This window comes from Durio zibethinus, chromosome 21, assembly GCF_047325235.1.
Source record: "Durio zibethinus cultivar Kanyao isolate XHJ-2024 chromosome 21, ASM4732523v1, whole genome shotgun sequence".
NCBI lineage: Eukaryota > Viridiplantae > Streptophyta > Magnoliopsida > Malvales > Malvaceae > Durio > Durio zibethinus.
Window position 1 is genome coordinate 2,768,531 of NC_143182.1, and position 16,947 is coordinate 2,785,477.

Here is a 16,947-nt window from a genome sequence, read left to right on the forward strand (position 1 = left end):
CAACAACAGTAACTTTTATGTTTGCAATAAGCTTGAGTCCATAATCACCTTTCAATGGTTGCTTCAGATAGACCAGCTTGTTCCCTACGAAGTCCTTCCTCAGCAAGTAGGAGCCCTGCCTGAAACGGTAACTACTCTTTTTTAATGTTTAAGCAAAGAACAAGCAGCCATCATCCTTAACAAACCAGTCACTCTAAGATGAAGCAATACGCATGCAGTATATTAGGAGATTTAAAAAATCGGCTGACCTCACGTTCCTCTTCAAAGTAGTGAAGGATTAAAAATCCGTTCATATGTAAGATCTTCAACATGTGCGATATTGCTGATCTAGGTAAATTAGTATTGGGTACATGCTCTTCCTGTGTAAATAACAAGGCAAACCAATAAATTTCCATCAAAATAAAATGATAAAGAAATTAAAGCAAGTTGGCCATCTCAAAACAAAGCTGATTTTCTCACCTCCTCTCCATCAGTGAAATCACTTGACTCCATGGCATCTTCCAGCGTGTACAACAAGGTAAACCAATATCTAAACCAAGAAATTTCCTTTAATAATAATAATAATAATAATAATGAAAGCAAGTTGGACATCTCAATACAAAGCTGATTTTTTCACCTCCTCTCCATCCTTTCCTCCATTGATGGCTTCACTTAATACCATGGCATTCTTGTAATTATCTGACAAAAAAGACTCAAGATGCCCATTATGCAATGGAATAGGCTCAAGATGCTCCTTAAATTGGTCTGAGGTCACATTCTGAGGGTCACCTGTGAAAACAGAAATTGAAGTTGCTGATAGGCTAACTCGAGAAGTCGTTGCAATGTCACCTAGATTTTCCCTGTTAGCTGCAAAGACATCCAAATACTGCACTAACAGAATGAAACACCATCATTACTAGCAAGAGAGAATTTAGCAATAAAAACACATCATCAAGCAATATCAACTCCAAAATTTAATTATGATAGGTCTCTCTCTTTCTCTTTTGTGTGGAGTGTAGATCTCAAACCAGTGTGATCCTGCTGCATTGACTGTACTTTGCTACACATCTGTCTAGAGTTTTCATCAATAGATTTTCTTTTCATTCCTATTTGAGATGGCTCTCTAGTCAGCACAGTGTCAAGCTGGGGATCTTCCCCAACAGTAACAACTTCAGGAAGAGGTTCCTCACAGCCAAATGGAAGAACTGTCGGCTAGTCATTGGTGAAGTTGACACCATCAGTTGTTTCACCTATTCAAAATTAAGAAAAAAAAAAAAACTACACAAGACATGGTATTAATCAATATTCACTAAGAAGTGAAGTTGATTAGTTGAAGAGTAAATCACCTAAGGGATGGCCCAAGAAGCATAGTTCTCTAAACAAATATCGAAGACAAGTTCGTCTTCTTGCACATTCTCCTCTTTATCAAGCGCATGAGTAATAGAATCCATGCTCTTTGGAATTTGGAGAATTATAATCAACTGCTTGGAACTTGGAGAAGGAAGATATAAGATTCAGCCGTGTCTGTGATTGTGAGACCAAATGAAGAGGAGTGCTCATAAATATATAGAGATGCTCTGTGGTGCCAGCAACTCGTTCTGACGGTAGGATTTATATCTATACATCTGGTTGTTCATATTTCTTTTAAGGAAATATTGGGTGCATTATACAGTGATGCTGCTGTAGTGCCACTAGCTCATTCTGCACGTACGATTTATATCTTTAGATCCTAGTCCTTTATTTTCTAAGTGAAAGTTTGGGTCGGCCAAATCAGTGTAACCTTACGATTAATTTCGTTTGATTTTATTTTTTTAAAGCAAAAGTTCTGTTGCCATAGAAAGTTAAAACTGAATCAAATAAAGATGTTAAATTTAAATTTATTAGATTTTTTAATTTAAATTAAAAATACTTTTTTACCCTATTTAAAATTTTTTAAAAAAATCTATATGATTCAGTTTTGACGAAATATCGTTACCTTCATCCAAAACTTTTTTTCCAAAAAAAATACGGATGGATAAGATCTTCGGAAATTAATCCTGAGATTACAATGGAACCTTATTCCTAACAGGCCTATATATATATATATATATATATATATATATATATATAATATTATCATATAAAATTTATTTGACAAATAAAAAATTTGATACGTAAGATAAGTTCTATTTTTATGCTGTTTATCATTTAAATAAATATATTTAAAATAATTATTAGTTATCTAAATATCTATTATATTTTAAATCAGGTATTGATCTAATTTGATATTTCACAAATTAAAAATCTGAAAAAATAAATATGTTAAAATAAATCATCAATTTGTAATCTTGATTTGATTTAATAGAAACTATTTTACTGTAAAAAAAAATTACTTTGTTACTATCCATCCTAAATAAAACCTTACGACCATCTTTTATGCATTTATTTATATCGTATAATTATGAAGTTATTTTGAAATATATATTAATTAAAATTGCAAAAACATAGAAAATGTTTTTAATACATTATGTCCAAATTTATATTATAAGAAATGTGATTTGTAAATATTTTCAAATTTTTCAAAATTTATATATATATGATTTTGTACAAACGGAACATCCTGCTCTCCCTTTTTGTATCGTAGTCACAAGGCTGAATCTGTTGTCTTCTTTCTCAAAATTCCAAGCAGTTGAGGTCTGCGATTTTTTTCTTTTTTATTTTTGGCAGATACGAGAGAATCAACATTTTTTCTGCAATGTCTATGCCCATGGTCTATCCTTGCTAGAATTAGAGTTTCATGTATTTATTTATTATTTTTTTTATTTTATGAGGAACTGTTCATTCTTGAAGGTAATCTCTTAATTTAGTGTGTCTTGAGTTGAGTCTCGACCGGTTTAAGCTTTAGTTTAGGCTGGTAGGTTGTACCTTGCGCCTTGCGGGTTCTGCAAAAGAACCTTTGCCCCATTTGCAGATCCTTCCTTAGCTATTATCGCACAACACTATCCAGACTGGGAACGTGATAACCCTGAATATCACCAATCGCACTCCCGTTGTTTTCTTTATTTGCGCACTCCAAAGAATTAGCACCTTTAGTTTTATCTAATTTTTAGTATGGTTTATTTAATAGCCTTAATTTGTTCCCTAGCTTGAAATCCCTTGGTGGTTTCAAAAGTGCTTTGGTCACCATTGCCAGACTTGTTATACAATGTTTCTTGGACAACTATAGTGAAAATAGTACTAGTTAAGTGAATCGCTACTGCTGCTTTGAAAACGTGTATTTCTGATTGAATATCATCAATTTTATAAGGGTTTTCTTTTTGCTTTTACTTTTTTTGAGGAACTTAGGGCTTAAGTTGAACATTATATGTAAGGAAGATGAAATCATAGTTGAATTGAACTCTTTCCTATACGAATGGGGAGGAGTCCAACGGCCTGAATGTTATTCTAAGTGAAACTTCAAACTTGTGAGTGTGGAAAGTATGGTGGAAATGCACTCTTAATCTGAAGTAAAGGGACAACCATATACGAGCAGTGAATGAACGGTAACGCAAGGGAGTGAACAACACCCAATAGATTCAGATATGCTAAGCAAAGCAACTTCACTCCTAATGCATTTTGAAATTCATGAACAAAGATTCAGATCAAAACAAGGAACACATGCAATGCCAATTTCACTGAGGGATATATATGATGCATGAGACAGGGATAAGTTAATTCACTCACCAACAGCAGCATTCATTCTCCTAATTTCAGAACAAGAACTTTCATGGTTGATTAATCCTTAATCCGCCGCCACCATTTTCAATACCCAAATTTCATACTTGACCAGTTGAAATTGCAACCCATCAATTTGGTTATAGTGAAAGAATGGTGATTAAAGCCTTCCAGCTAGCAGTAATGGTTCTGCCCATATCAGGATGATGACAAAGTCTACATTCTCATAAGATCATCAATTTAATAATGATGAAGCCATCCTTAGGTGCTCCAATAGACAGTGCAGAAAAACTTTGCACAGTACAAGGGTCAAAGGAAGCATACTTTTCCTTCGAAAAGGAAATGGGATAAGAAAGTATCATACAAAATGAATAAAACTAAGGCCAAACACTAGAGCAGCAAGCTGAGAACCTAAACCAGGAATTGCCGGAATCTGTACCCTCAAAACATGCTTAACACTATGATGAAAAAATCCTAAAACTACTGATACCATGCTAAAAACAATCATAATACTCCCACAAAATCCACAAACCATAGCCCCCGTCCAAGCAAATCAAATCCCTAATTGAAAAAAAGAAGAGTTATAGCCGTCACGATTATCAACTGATTCCCTTCTGCATAATATGAAAGCAGATAACCAGAAAAGCCTTCATCATCCTGCACATGCAAAGTCCTATACTTCATATTATCCCCTCAAAAGCTTCTAGGAAATCTGGAAATTTGCTCCTATCTTCTTCTTTCAAGCTCTAAATTTTCTTCCACAAATTCTAAAGATGTCATTTGCACATTTGCAGTTCTTGGAAGGAGTCAGGTACTTGCCAAAGGTCCGGCTTAACCATGTTCAGAAAACTATCCAACTTTTCAAATCCTCTTTTTGCATTTTGTGGATCCAGGGCTCTTCCTTTAAAGTCGTCTCCATGGAACCCAAAAAAATTGAGGTAACCATGGACCATGATATGGAAATGGTCCCACTGCCTTCGTATCTTGGTGTTCTTGCGGAGTATGGTCTTCAAGTCAGCTTTAGAGGAAAGACTCTGAGATGGATACGGAAGAGGAGCTGATATGGGTTGCATTGGTTGTTTCAAAAAACTTGAATATGTTTTCTCCCAATAATCAGCTTGTTCAAAACGAGGGCTGTTTCTGATCTTCTCCTTGAATTCTGTTGGGTCAAATTTCAAGAAACTCAAGTACTCGCATATGAGCTTATCTAAGCTTGTAAATTCCCTGTAAAATCAAGTTTTCATTTTCTTAATAACACTGAAAGAAAAAAGAACTTAAAACTTGCCCTTTAAATCAAACACTAACCCCAAATGATGTTCAGTATCAAGTGAAATAAGCCAGGTAAAGATTTCAGCACTTGGATTTAAAGCTCTTGTATTAAAATCTCCAACATGGAATCCCAGATGATTCAGGTAGTGACACACCATTGATTTAAATGATTGCCACCTAAAAAGAAACAAATCAAACCAATAAAAAGAACGGCAGATTTCTTTTTTTTGACAAATCAAGGCATCAAAAGTAAGAATACTTAGAATAAGAATACAGAAACCACTTAAACATCTCAAAGTTCTCACCCAGTTTATTATAAAAAATACTAGTAATATCAACCTAGTTAATAACAAGTACGTGAATTGCTGACCTTGAGTTTTGGAGTGGCAGTGCTGCTTCAACATCCTCCTTGTGGGCACCTCGCAAGTTGCTGGAAAACAGTGGGTTTCCTTCCACCACACTCACTTCAATTGAAGTAAGTCTTAGTACAGGTGTATGTGGTAATGTTGGTATTTTCTCCCATGCTTGTAATGGCTCAAAGATATTGTTTTCTTCTAATACTTTTTGTTTAAACGCCATAGCATCTAAACCTAGTTCCAGTAGGCATCCGTAAATCTTCTGATGTATATGACTCCACAAGTTTCTATCCAAACAAACAAGTTTAAAACACAAGACAAAAGCAAAGATAGGTATAATTCAATTGAAAAATAATTTTTTCATAAAAAAATGCAACAAGAATTTGGAAAGAAAAGAAAATAAAAAGAAAACATACGATGAACAATGTCAAAAGAAAATAAAAGAAAATTATATAATGAACAAGAAAAGAAAAGTAGTTACTCTTGAGTCTTGCTAGATTCCGCCATATGAGAGTGAGGATAAATGCAAAGGTAATGGTAAGCGCAACAGATTAAGAGGAGAGGATAGAGTGCAAAGGGAATGGGCATGGGTTAAGACTAAAGCAGAGTAAGGAGAATGAACACAGAAGGGGAATGAATAAAAGGAGGAGAGGATCGGAGGAGCGGGAAATTTTGTTAAGTATTAGAAGTCTGAAATGACCTTTTTACCCAGACAATTATAATTTCTCTAGATTCTTTAGAATAATAAAAATATAAAACTTTTTTTTTCTCTCTCACCCACGTTTTTGGTGAATTTTTTTTGGGTTAATTCCATTCCTAGTCCCAATCATTTACTTTGGTTTCACTTTAACCCTCATCTTTCAATTGTTCTATAATGATTTTGAATCCTTTAAAATGGTTCTATTTTAATCTTGTCTTAAAATAATTTTGTTAAAATTTACTTAATGTACATATACTAGCTTACATTAGCTGGAATTTATTACTATTATTGTTACTAGTTGAATTTTGCTCTTGGAATGTTGTTAATCAATAATATGCTTTATATATTTTCGTTTCTTGTTTTTAGGAATTTGATCTTTTACTTTTTTGGCCTCCAGTCAACTTTATTTAGAATTTTCCAACTTATTAGTTTTTTTTTATTAAGAGTATTAATTTGAGACAAAAGACACAATTATAGTTATTGTTGATATTACTGTTTTTATTTTGTTTTCGGCCTATGTAACTGTTTTGTATAATTACGGAAAACCTACAATTGTTCCTAAGCCCAACCCATAAAATCAATATTGAAGAATTGTTAGCCCATAATGTCCATTCTCCGATTTGAATCAGTTTATCTTATTTAGCGGTGTTTATCGAAACTCTTCCAATCACAAATGACAAATGAAAAAACATTATTCCCAAAAAAACATATATATAAAACTCATTTATCCAAAACCGTTCTCTTTTCCCTTTTAGATTTTCTCGATAGCCAAGCAAACCTATCCAGGGAAATTTCCTACTTTATTTTGTAAAAAAAAAATGGCATTTCATACCCTTTCTAGTTCTGATTAACGTTCTCTGCTGCAAATTTCCTCTAGAATCCTACTTCTAGATGGCATTTCTCATAGCTTCACCTGAAATTTCCACCGCCTCAGCGAATATTTTCTATAACCCTAACCATACCCCTAAATTCCTCAAGAGCCTTATAATTTCGAAGAATGGTGATGATAAAATTTGGTCAAGGGCTAAGGTTATGGTTGGTCTTAAAGATATTGGTGGTAGAGTTTCAGGTTTGAATCAAAGCTCGACGTTGTACGGACATTTTTCATCGCCAGTGAAGCGAGGATCGAAGCCGAGCAAAGAGGAAGAGGAGAAACAGAATTATTACGTGAATATGGGTTACGCAATTCGGACTTTGAGAGAGGAGTTCCCAGACCTTTTTTGCAGGGAGCTTAGTTTTGATATTTACAGGTTCGAATTTAATTCTTTTTCTCGTTGTTTTTTATTCCCATTTTTAGTTTGATTTCTTTGAAATAGAGGAAAGAATAAAGAATTGTGCTGAATAATTCAAATTTTATTAAAGTTATCTTGGCTTCAAATGTTGAAGATTCTGCATCAATCGAGTGAATAGTTGCCCAAGATATGATCTTTTACTTCTCTTAGTTTTCGCTTAGCTACTAAAGTTATTGATTACTGTTGGTTTTTTTATTTCTGATTAATGCCATCAGTTTGAATAGCGCATATGCTGATATGCATGCCTTCGAGGCTTATGTTTTTGATGTAATTGGATTTTCTGTTTTGGTCTTACTGTTCATTGTTCATTGTTGATCATGTATTTGCAATTGAGAAAGTTTTGGCTCTCAGCTAGAAGTCTGCAAGCTCTGTGCTTTATGTTCATGTTTGATCGACTTTACAATTTGATGGTCGGCAAAGTTATGTTGTGTATACAGAATAACATATACCTCAGGGACGTTGCACAGATCTGCCTTCACTATTGCGAAATAGCTTCCTTGAAACTATATGTATTTGAACGTGACACCTTTGTAAGGGTAGCATAGAAAGTTTGCTTATTAGGTTATTTCATTTATTAGATTCTTTGCCTTAAGATTTTGTGTTCTTAGCATCTTCATCATCAGTAAATTTCATATGAACTGTTTGGACCTTTTGCTTTCGTCCATATTTAATACATATTCTGACAAGTTACTTCTCCTCTGTTTAGGGATGATATCGTATTTAAAGATCCTCTCAATACTTTTGTTGGAATTGACAATTATAAGTCGATCTTTTGGGCACTGCGATTCCATGGTAGGATATTTTTCAAGGCTCTCTGGCTTGACATTGTTGGTGTATGGCAGCCAGTGGAGAATGTCATAATGGTTCGCTGGACCGTCCGTGGCATTCCACGAGTCCCATGGGAGAGCCATGGTCGATTCGATGGCACTTCAGAATACAAACTTGACAAGAACGGTAAAATCTTTGAGCACCGAGTTGACAATATTGCACTGAGTTCACCCCCAAAATTTCATGTGCTAGCTGTGGAGGATATAATTCGATCCATTGGTTGCCCCTCGACCCCAAGGCCAACTTACTTTGAGATTTCATCATCTTTATCTTCAGAGAGAACATAGCACCACTTAGGCTCATTCCAAATTTTGGCATATAGTGTGAGTCATAGTTGGGTAGATACTAAACTTTAGCTTGAAATCATTCTCAATGCCTAAAACATGGTTTGGATCACAAGGCAAGCACTTGGTAATACTTGGCTTGTATCAACATTGGGAAATGATGGGGTGTATTCTCTTATTATTGTAAAAGAATTGTATAATCTTGTACAGTATAAGTTTAGTGTAAGTAGCTATAATTGGCTATCTTCTTCCTGGTAAAGATACAGTGAAAGCAACGTTATATGCTAGTGACATGGTAAATACTAAAGATCTGAATGTTGTTCAATTGAGTTTACTCTTTAAGTTTTCATAATTTGCAATCCAATTTTCTTTAAGTGCATTATCTAGTTGATTTCTGTAATTATGTCATTCAAAAAAGAAAAAAAAAGTGGAGGGGCATACCACATATGATAATTCCACTCTAAGACATTGAAAAAAAAATAGAAAATATCAAGATAGAGATTTTTTTTTTTTCAGAAAATAAGTAAAATTACTACTACTGTGTTCCAGCTGGAGTTTGACAGTGACGGAAAGGAAAATCTATTAATGTTTGATGCCAGATCCCATCAGAAGCAGCCACCTACCAGAAATCATTTCTCTATGATGATAAATTCACAAATCATTGCTCCATTATTCACCTCAACATAAAAAATTAAAAACTAAAATTAATAAACTTCTTTTCATTTATTACTAATATTCGGAAAATATCTTTATTTAGCAGTTTTGACTTCTTAGTTGAGCAGAGCAGAGCAGCCCAGAGTCAGAGCTGAGGCCACCAGGGGGGGCAAAATCGTCTTCTTGAATCCGTGTCTTTTTGTTGGTTATAGCAATAATTAAACCACCGATTGAGTGAAGTCTTTCAGCGAACTACCACGCTAAACGCACGCACTTCGCAATTAAATACAACGGTAACACACTCTCTCTTCCCTTCCCAAAATAAAATAATCTTAAACAAATCTTCCATTCTCTGGAATTGCTTCCACTTCACTCTTCTTTTCTTTTTTCTACTTTCTCTCTCAAGTTTGTTTAGCTATCCCACCAAAAACCTAACCCCCAAATCTCCCCAATTAATCTAATTCTGACTACATCATCCTTTAATAACTGCACTTCACTTTTCTTTTTTTTTTTTGTTGGAATTCTTCAATTTTCTTTCCTTTTAACGGTTTTGAGATTTAGGGGGTTTGAGGCTTTGATTCTCCAAATTTATTAGAGAAGGTGCCACAATGGAAGTGGAGTTACTCAGGCCTGACAATCCCGCCTTGACGTTCGACGAGGTCTCCATGGAGCGTAGCAAGAACTTCGTCAAAGCCTTGCAGGTTTATTTCTTGATTACAAGTTTCTATCTTTTGGGACTAGATCTGGTTTATTTTTAAATTTGATTGTTTTATAAAAATTTTGTTTTTTGTTTGTTGACTTTTAAGTCGTTGCTAGATTGCTGACGTGAAATGTGGGGGAGAGAATGTGTACTGAAAAAGATTCCTTTTGATTGGCATATCAAATTTGTGTTTCGTCTTTTACCTTTTATTTTTTGTTATTTTTGTAACTTGATAAGAAGCGTTAACGGTTTGGTATTGGTGGATCTTAGCATTTATGACTAAGTTAAGAGTTAGATATGTTACAAAAATAGAAAGTAGAGTTATAACAATGAATGAATCTATGGTAACTTAGATATAGGTTCAATAGGATGCAAAATAAGATTTTGTGGATAGGGTATGTATAACCTTATCTTGTTCATTGAAGAACAATGATTGCTTCATTTCCATTACTGAGTTTAGATTCATAAATCACTCAAGTAGAAATTGAATTGAATGAGGCAATGAAAAAGCTTTTTCTGAGACTTATGTTCTTTAATATATGAATATTATGATACTAGAAATTTGGAAAGTGCATGCATCTGAATATAATATCTGCAGAAGTTGATAGTTCTATTTGGTTTGATAACTTGTCCTCTATGTTGATTTCAAAGTTTGTCTTCGTAAATTTTTGAGCTTATGCTGTTCAAAGCTTTCGAGCATTTCATTTTTATACTACTTGTAAAGCATTTCATTTTTATACTACTTGTACTTGATAATTTGGATCCCTATGCCTTTTTGCAGGAGCTCAAGAACTTAAGGCCTCAGCTTTATTCAGCTGCAGAATATTGCGAAAAGTCATATCTCCATAGTGAGCAGAAGCAGATGTAAGGCTACATATTTTACTTTAAAAAATGTTGCTTAGTTCATTCATTGTTTTGTGACAGCCTTTTCTTTCTCGTGCAAGCCATACCATGAGTGACTTTACAACATGATTGACTTACACAAGAGCCAAGCAATGGCTTGCCTCCCCCCTGATGTTTCTTATATCAAGCTTGCATGCTTAAGCAGTGGATTGTGTTTGAAGTAGTTGCATCTGTTCTCTTCTCATAATGCAACTCTTTTCTTTGTGGGATACATTTCTTAGGGTACTGGACAACCTGAAAGATTATGCTGTACGCGCTCTTGTTAATGCTGTTGATCACCTTGGCACTGTGGCTTACAAGTTAACTGATCTTCTTGAGCAGCAAACATTGGAAGTGTCAACCATGGAGCTAAAAGCATCTTGTTTAAATCAGGTAAAATCTGTTTGTACTTCTCTGGTTTAATATGCTAGTACTTGAATGGATGGGCCTGAACTTATTTAGTTTGTTAATATTAGCAACTTCTTATGTGCCAAACATACACGGATAAAGAAGGTCTTAGGCAGCAACAGTTGTTGGCATTTATCCCAAGACATCACAAGCACTACATTTTACCAAGTAAGAATAGTTGCTAGATGCCCTTTTTTCTGAAAGCTAATTAGTGGGTTGAAGTTTGGTATATTCTCATTGCCTTTTTCCTGTTTGTTGGTTCTCTTCCACTGTGTTTCCTCTAAGCCAGATTCTGTCAACAAGAAGGTGCATTTTAGTCCACATGTACAGACAGATCCTAGGCAAAACTATTTCCAGGCTAAATCTCGTCTTCAGCCTTCAGGTATAATGTTTCCAAGCAGGCAGGAACTCTTCTAATTTTTGTTGTTTTCTGCATTGTTTGGAATATATTAGTTTCTCATAGGACAAAGGTGAATATCATGTTACTTATTAAATGTGGTATAGATTCTCCTGCATCAAAAACTCTTTCGTGGCACTTATCCTCTGAAACCAAGTCTACTTTGAAAGGGACTTCACAAACTTTGGCAAGGTTAGTTTGGTGTAGCAATTCAATGTCAGATAGATAATTGTATGTTCCTTTTTGTGTAGTTCTTTTAATGTTCTGCTGACAGCAGGAAGTTATTGACATTGTTTACCATGCAGCAGTGAAATCTCAAAACCTTCAGGCAATGCTTCTGAGGTTTTCCAGTTATTGGGTATGTTTATTACATCAGTAGCTCAGATTAGTATTGTTATATAATAAAAGGCTATGGATGACAAGGCTTGTATTTTCACTGTAATTCTTGCAGAGAATGGAGACAATGCAAGGACAAAGTCTTCTGCAGCACCTTTTCCTGCATCTAAGGCACTCGTGGCAACACTGGGTATCGCACATAAGGTAATGTTTAAACCAACAATAACAGTTACATGGTTGACATCCTTTAAATTGATGCAAGAAACCCAATTTGATGGATTTATCTTGAAGCGTTATCTTGATTTCTTTTAGTATAGCAGTTGATCTATAGTTATTCATTTGGTTAGTAAGGCTCTTCTTTTCTTTTTCTTTTGTGACTTATGGAAACTATTTAAATATTAACTTGTATTAGATTCTTGTCCAAATTTGAAACTTTTATTATTTATTCAAGTGATTCTCCAGGAACCAACTTCTGATTCCATGTGGGTAACTTGTTTCAGGTCTTGAGTCTCCGTGTGTTTAATATAGCCTATAGGAATCTGTATTCGCGTGGATACTTTGAGTTCCTGCTTGTCTTTATCTCAATTGCTATTTTAGAGTTTTTATTAAGAGATTATATACCCTCCTTTACGTACAAAATCTGTTTGGTGGATATTCCTATATGTTTGGTTGTTGCATTGCATGTTTATGGAAAAGTCCTGTTTTTGCAGGAATTGGAGGGTTCCAAACCTTTGAGGGCATTCAGGTCGTTTGATAACCCAAAGCGTGAGGTTATACGTGCTCCTGTTAGGAGCAAAAGCGTGCTATCAACTTTCTTTGTCAAACAGAAAGCAACCAAGCTAAAGGCTGGATATGTTGCATGAATCTCCATCAGAACAAGCCAATGACGACGATCTATGTAAATCTCTCCTTTATGCGGATGGAGTTGCCTGTAATTACCTCCCTTGTTTTGGTTTTTCACCAGTCGATTCCTTCATCAGTAGTTCTATCAATTGCTCGAGATGAATTTTTTTTCCCCAATTATCTTATTTGGGTTTTTAATAATGAGCAATTTGTATAAAATATCTGATAATGAAGATGAGTAACATTTCTACTCTCTTTAATAATTCTTCAACCTTAATCAATAATCGTACACTTTGATAATCTTCTTTCTTGGTCACTTTTACCTATGATATTTGGATAGAGATAACTTCAAGTTGATGCTTCGTAATTTACCACGAATCGACATAATTTTTCCCAATTTAATTTAATCCCAGGTTACATGTATGATTATTACCATAAAGCAGCTCAAACCAACATTAAAATGCCAAATAACAAATTTTCACATGGAAAGGAAAAAGGGAAAATCAAGGAAAATTATTTAAAGGCCTTTGGGGAAAAGATGGCAAAAGGCGGGCACGAACTGAAAAATTCGGACTCAACACCGACAATCCGACCCACAATTATTCCTCTGTTACTGTTTCTTTTTACCACAACGATATCGTCATCATCATTCCTTACGGATCCGATCTCAAAACACTTTTTCCTTAAACCCCAACTCCTACTATCTCAGTCCTACACTATTTTTCTTCTTTCTCTGATCTTTGGTATTATCAGCAACAATGTCATCATTCTTGCACCAACGAACCATCCACAATCCATTCTCAAACGCCTACCCAATCTCCCCACTTTCTTCATCAACCTCTCGAAGACCCATTTCGATCTTCAGTCCAACAGGCCTAATTATTCTCCTCTCTCTCATGGTAATCCTCGGAGTATTCGTACCCTGGTCAGGCATGCCCCAATCCATGTTCTCTAACTCAAAAAAGGCGTCTTCTCTCTCCAGATGGCGAGACTACTCTTTGGCCGAAGCCGCATCGTTCGTCGCAAAAAATGGTACCGTAATTGTCTGCGCCGTCAGCCAACCTTACTGGCCTTTTCTCAATAATTGGTTGATTAGTATAACCAGACAAAAGCACCAAGAGAAAGTCCTTGTGATTGCTGAGGATTATGCTACTCTTTATAAGGTTAATGAAAAATGGCCTGGCCGTGCCGTGCTAGTTCCACCCGCACCTGATTCACAAACTGCCCATAAATTTGGCTCTCAGGTTTAATTCCTGTTTTCATATCTGGTTTTGTTTATTTATTTATTTTATTTGTTAACTTTGTCATTTGACGCTGATTGGGTACTTGATCTAGGGATTCTTCAATTTTACTTCCAGGAGGCCTCGGCATTTGTTGCAAATTTTGGAGCTTGGGTATAATGTTATGTATAATGATGTTGATATGGTGTGGTTGGGAGATCCATTTCGTTATTTGGAAGGAAATCATGATGTTTACTTTGCTGATGACATGGCTGCGGTATGAATGCTAACTTTGCTTTATAGTTTTTAATCTGTTTTGCATCAGAATGGTGGAACAGAAGAATTGGATATACAGTGCTCCATGTGTTCTGTAATGTGCTATGCAAGAATAATCAAAATATTCATTAAGATTAAGCTATTCTACTAGATTATTAGAAAGTAACAAACTTTGGCGTATCAGTAGCAATTCTATGATGCTGGTTAAATTTGATTGGATCCAAATGCAAGGCTATCTTTATTTCTTTTTTCTGTTTTGTTTTGTTTTTATTTTGCTGCTACTGCTTCTTTTCTCGTAAAAGTGCTTCATGCTTTTTTTCTTGTGTTGATCAGGTGAAGCCTTCTAATCATTCCCACGATTTGCCACCTCCAGGGAAAAAGGGTCGTACTTATATATGTAGTTGCATGATTTTTCTGCGTCCCACAGATGGAGCAAAACTAGTTATGAGGAAATGGATTGAGGAGCTTCAAGCTCAACCATGGTCCAAAGCAAAGAAAGCAAATGATCAGCCTGCTTTTAACTGGGCACTGAACAAAACTGCTGGATTGGTATGTTCATGCATCTTCTTGTCATTACCATTTATATTGTAGTGTATGCCTAATAGTTCTGATTTGATGTAATTCTTTTTTATGCATTTGTTAATTGGAAATTTTGTGCCATATTTGCTTGTTTTCCAGAATTGCCTTGACACTTACCTTTAAGTCTTGTGGCTAATTCTTCAAGCCTCAGACAGTATGCCTTACCAGTTCTTCATGCCATATTTTGAAAAGCATTGCTAATTGATGTATGTCCTTTAATTAGCGCTGGACTTGGTGCTTTTATATTCAAATGAATTCTCAGTCATGTGATTTAAATTGCTTCTTTTGGTAATCCGTAACATGGAAAATTGGTTCAACATAATGCCAAGGAAACTGTCATCGGGGGTTACTTGCATGTCTTTAGAAATTCCACTGGTGGTTCTTAAGAAATTTCTTTTGCCTCTATGTCTTACCTTCCATGTCACAAAAACTGTCAGGCGGCCCATTCATCACAAGACCTTCATTTCTGGTCCATTGCAAATTGTTGTTTCTCATTTTGGGTATGTAAAGACTCTGGGGTGTGAGATCTGTGCTTCTACGAGCCTTCTCTCTCTCTCTCTGATATTTATAATCGATTGTGTTGTCAAGTGTTATATATTTCTGGTAGTGAAACTTCGTTTTCTGATAATCATACATTGATGAAATGTTCTGCAGGTGGATCTCTACCTGCTTCCCCAGACAGCATTCCCGACAGGAGGATTATACTTCAAGAACCAAACATGGGTGCAGCAAACCAAGGGAATGCACGTCATAATTCATAATAATTATATCACAGGTTTTGAGAAGAAGATCAAGCGCTTCCGTGACTATGGCCTTTGGTTGGTTGATGATCATTCCCTTGAGTCCCCACTAGGCAGATTATGAAAAAGTTGGAAAACCTTATGATTGCTTTCTGCAGAACCAATTACAACCTCAGTGACCGTTGTAAGAGGTGGAGCATACCAGTTGTATCGTCTTCCTTCCATATCATCTGCTTGTATGCTCTCAGATGAACATGGATCATTAGCAGCTGACAGTGCAGATGAACGTGGATCATTAGCGGCTAACAATTCTCATTTCTTCAGTAACTTGTTATATCAAAATGGGGTTCAAACAGAAAAAGTCCAAATATTCGGTTGGAAATTACTATTCTAACATTCTTTCCAGACCTGATGAACTAACAACTCTTAAACTTTACAAACAATTCTTTCATAGCTTTGCCAAAGTCACCGAGTGCCCAGAGCCCATCAAAGGGAATGGTGCAATGTTTTCTTGGTTAAAAACTGGCCAGGGTTTGGAATCTATGTTGCATGGACGGGGCATCAAAAATGGTGACAGGATATCGTGAGCTGTCCTGTCTTCGATTGCCTGAATAAAAAAATTGCCATTGATGTGATTTTTTCTGTTTCTTCTGACCAACACGGATCGGATCGCTAAATATGGCATGAATGCTCTCTTTCGAAGAGTTCAGAAAAGAAAATTGCAAAATTTCTCTCCAAGATGAAAATCGTTCTTGCCTGACTTCTATATGCTCAAAAAACTTGTCTTTGCGTTTGCCGGGAGTCGAACCCGGGTCTATTGCTTGGAAGGCAATTATCCTAACCGTTGGACTACAAACGCCCTGTTGAAGGTACCATCAAGGATAAATTTTTCAATAGCACTAAGATCGAACTGTCGGCCGACAATAAATAAATAGTAATGTTTTATTTGAAAAAAAAAGAAAAAAAAGGTGGATGCATCTAATATCAGTTAATAATTGAGATATACATTCATCAGTAAGCTACAAAATTTCCCAGTGAATTTAAATTCTTTGGTTCATTCAAAATCATGGACATTTTAGTGATTAGCAAGTTTAAGAAATTAAAATTCTGTTAGGTCAAATCATAATTTAAAAGTAAAAAATTGTAAGTATCAAAATTTTAATTTTATATTTATTAAATGTTATTTTTTAAAATTAATTGAATTAAATACTAGAACCTTTTATTATTTTATTTTCCTTTGCACAACTGTCGTTCTGCATTTTTTTTTTCCTAATTAATATTTTCATGCCAAGGAGCCAGATTTAGCTCCAATCCTTTGACCTTTTTCCCAATTCTTATGAGTATTCTTTGTGGACCATTAATAAACAAATTGTTCTTAGGTTATATATTTTATTAAAGTTAATAATCAATTTCCTTGTTGGCAAAAAAAAAAAATTCAATTTCCTTTTCAGTGGTTAAGATTTTTGTTTTGTAAACAAAATAATTGAATCGTAAAGAAATAGTCATCCCTC

General features: G+C 35.1%; 3 protein-coding genes and 1 non-coding gene across 5 annotated transcripts; 3 read left to right on the plus strand and 1 right to left on the minus strand.

Annotated features, from left to right (window-relative positions):
• Positions 1-6,662: 6,662 nt before the first annotated feature.
• LOC111304796 (uncharacterized) lies at positions 6,663-8,726 on the plus strand. Its single transcript, XM_022901748.2, has 2 exons — positions 6,663-7,247; positions 7,996-8,726. The coding sequence occupies exons 1-2, from the start codon at positions 6,889-6,891 to the stop codon at positions 8,402-8,404; spliced, it is 768 nt and encodes a 255-aa protein (XP_022757483.2). The 5' UTR covers positions 6,663-6,888; the 3' UTR covers positions 8,405-8,726.
• A 492-nt stretch (positions 8,727-9,218) lies between these two features.
• Positions 9,219-12,921, plus strand: LOC111304795 (protein ABIL1-like). Of its 2 annotated transcripts, XM_022901744.2 has the most exons (10): positions 9,219-9,348; positions 9,617-9,756; positions 10,537-10,619; positions 10,880-11,030; positions 11,114-11,213; positions 11,335-11,427; positions 11,550-11,634; positions 11,748-11,800; positions 11,894-11,982; positions 12,489-12,921. In XM_022901744.2, exons 2-10 carry the CDS (start codon positions 9,664-9,666, stop codon positions 12,639-12,641), a joined length of 900 nt encoding a protein of 299 aa, XP_022757479.2. In that variant the 5' UTR covers positions 9,219-9,348; positions 9,617-9,663; the 3' UTR covers positions 12,642-12,921. The 2 variants fall into 2 exon arrangements, with proteins under 2 accessions (XP_022757479.2, XP_022757482.2); XM_022901747.2 differs by lacking the exon at positions 9,219-9,348 and having other exon boundaries at positions 9,369-9,756; positions 11,751-11,800.
• On the plus strand, positions 12,918-15,885 carry LOC111304794 (UDP-D-xylose:L-fucose alpha-1,3-D-xylosyltransferase MGP4-like). The gene is made up of 4 exons (XM_022901741.2): positions 12,918-13,865; positions 13,957-14,118; positions 14,451-14,666; positions 15,351-15,885. Exons 1-4 carry the CDS (start codon positions 13,380-13,382, stop codon positions 15,558-15,560), a joined length of 1,074 nt encoding a protein of 357 aa, XP_022757476.2. The 5' UTR covers positions 12,918-13,379; the 3' UTR covers positions 15,561-15,885.
• A 338-nt stretch (positions 15,886-16,223) lies between these two features.
• On the minus strand, positions 16,224-16,295 carry TRNAG-UCC (transfer RNA glycine (anticodon UCC)). The gene has a single exon. It is a non-coding gene; the product is annotated as a tRNA-Gly (tRNA).
• Positions 16,296-16,947: the final 652 nt, after the last annotated feature.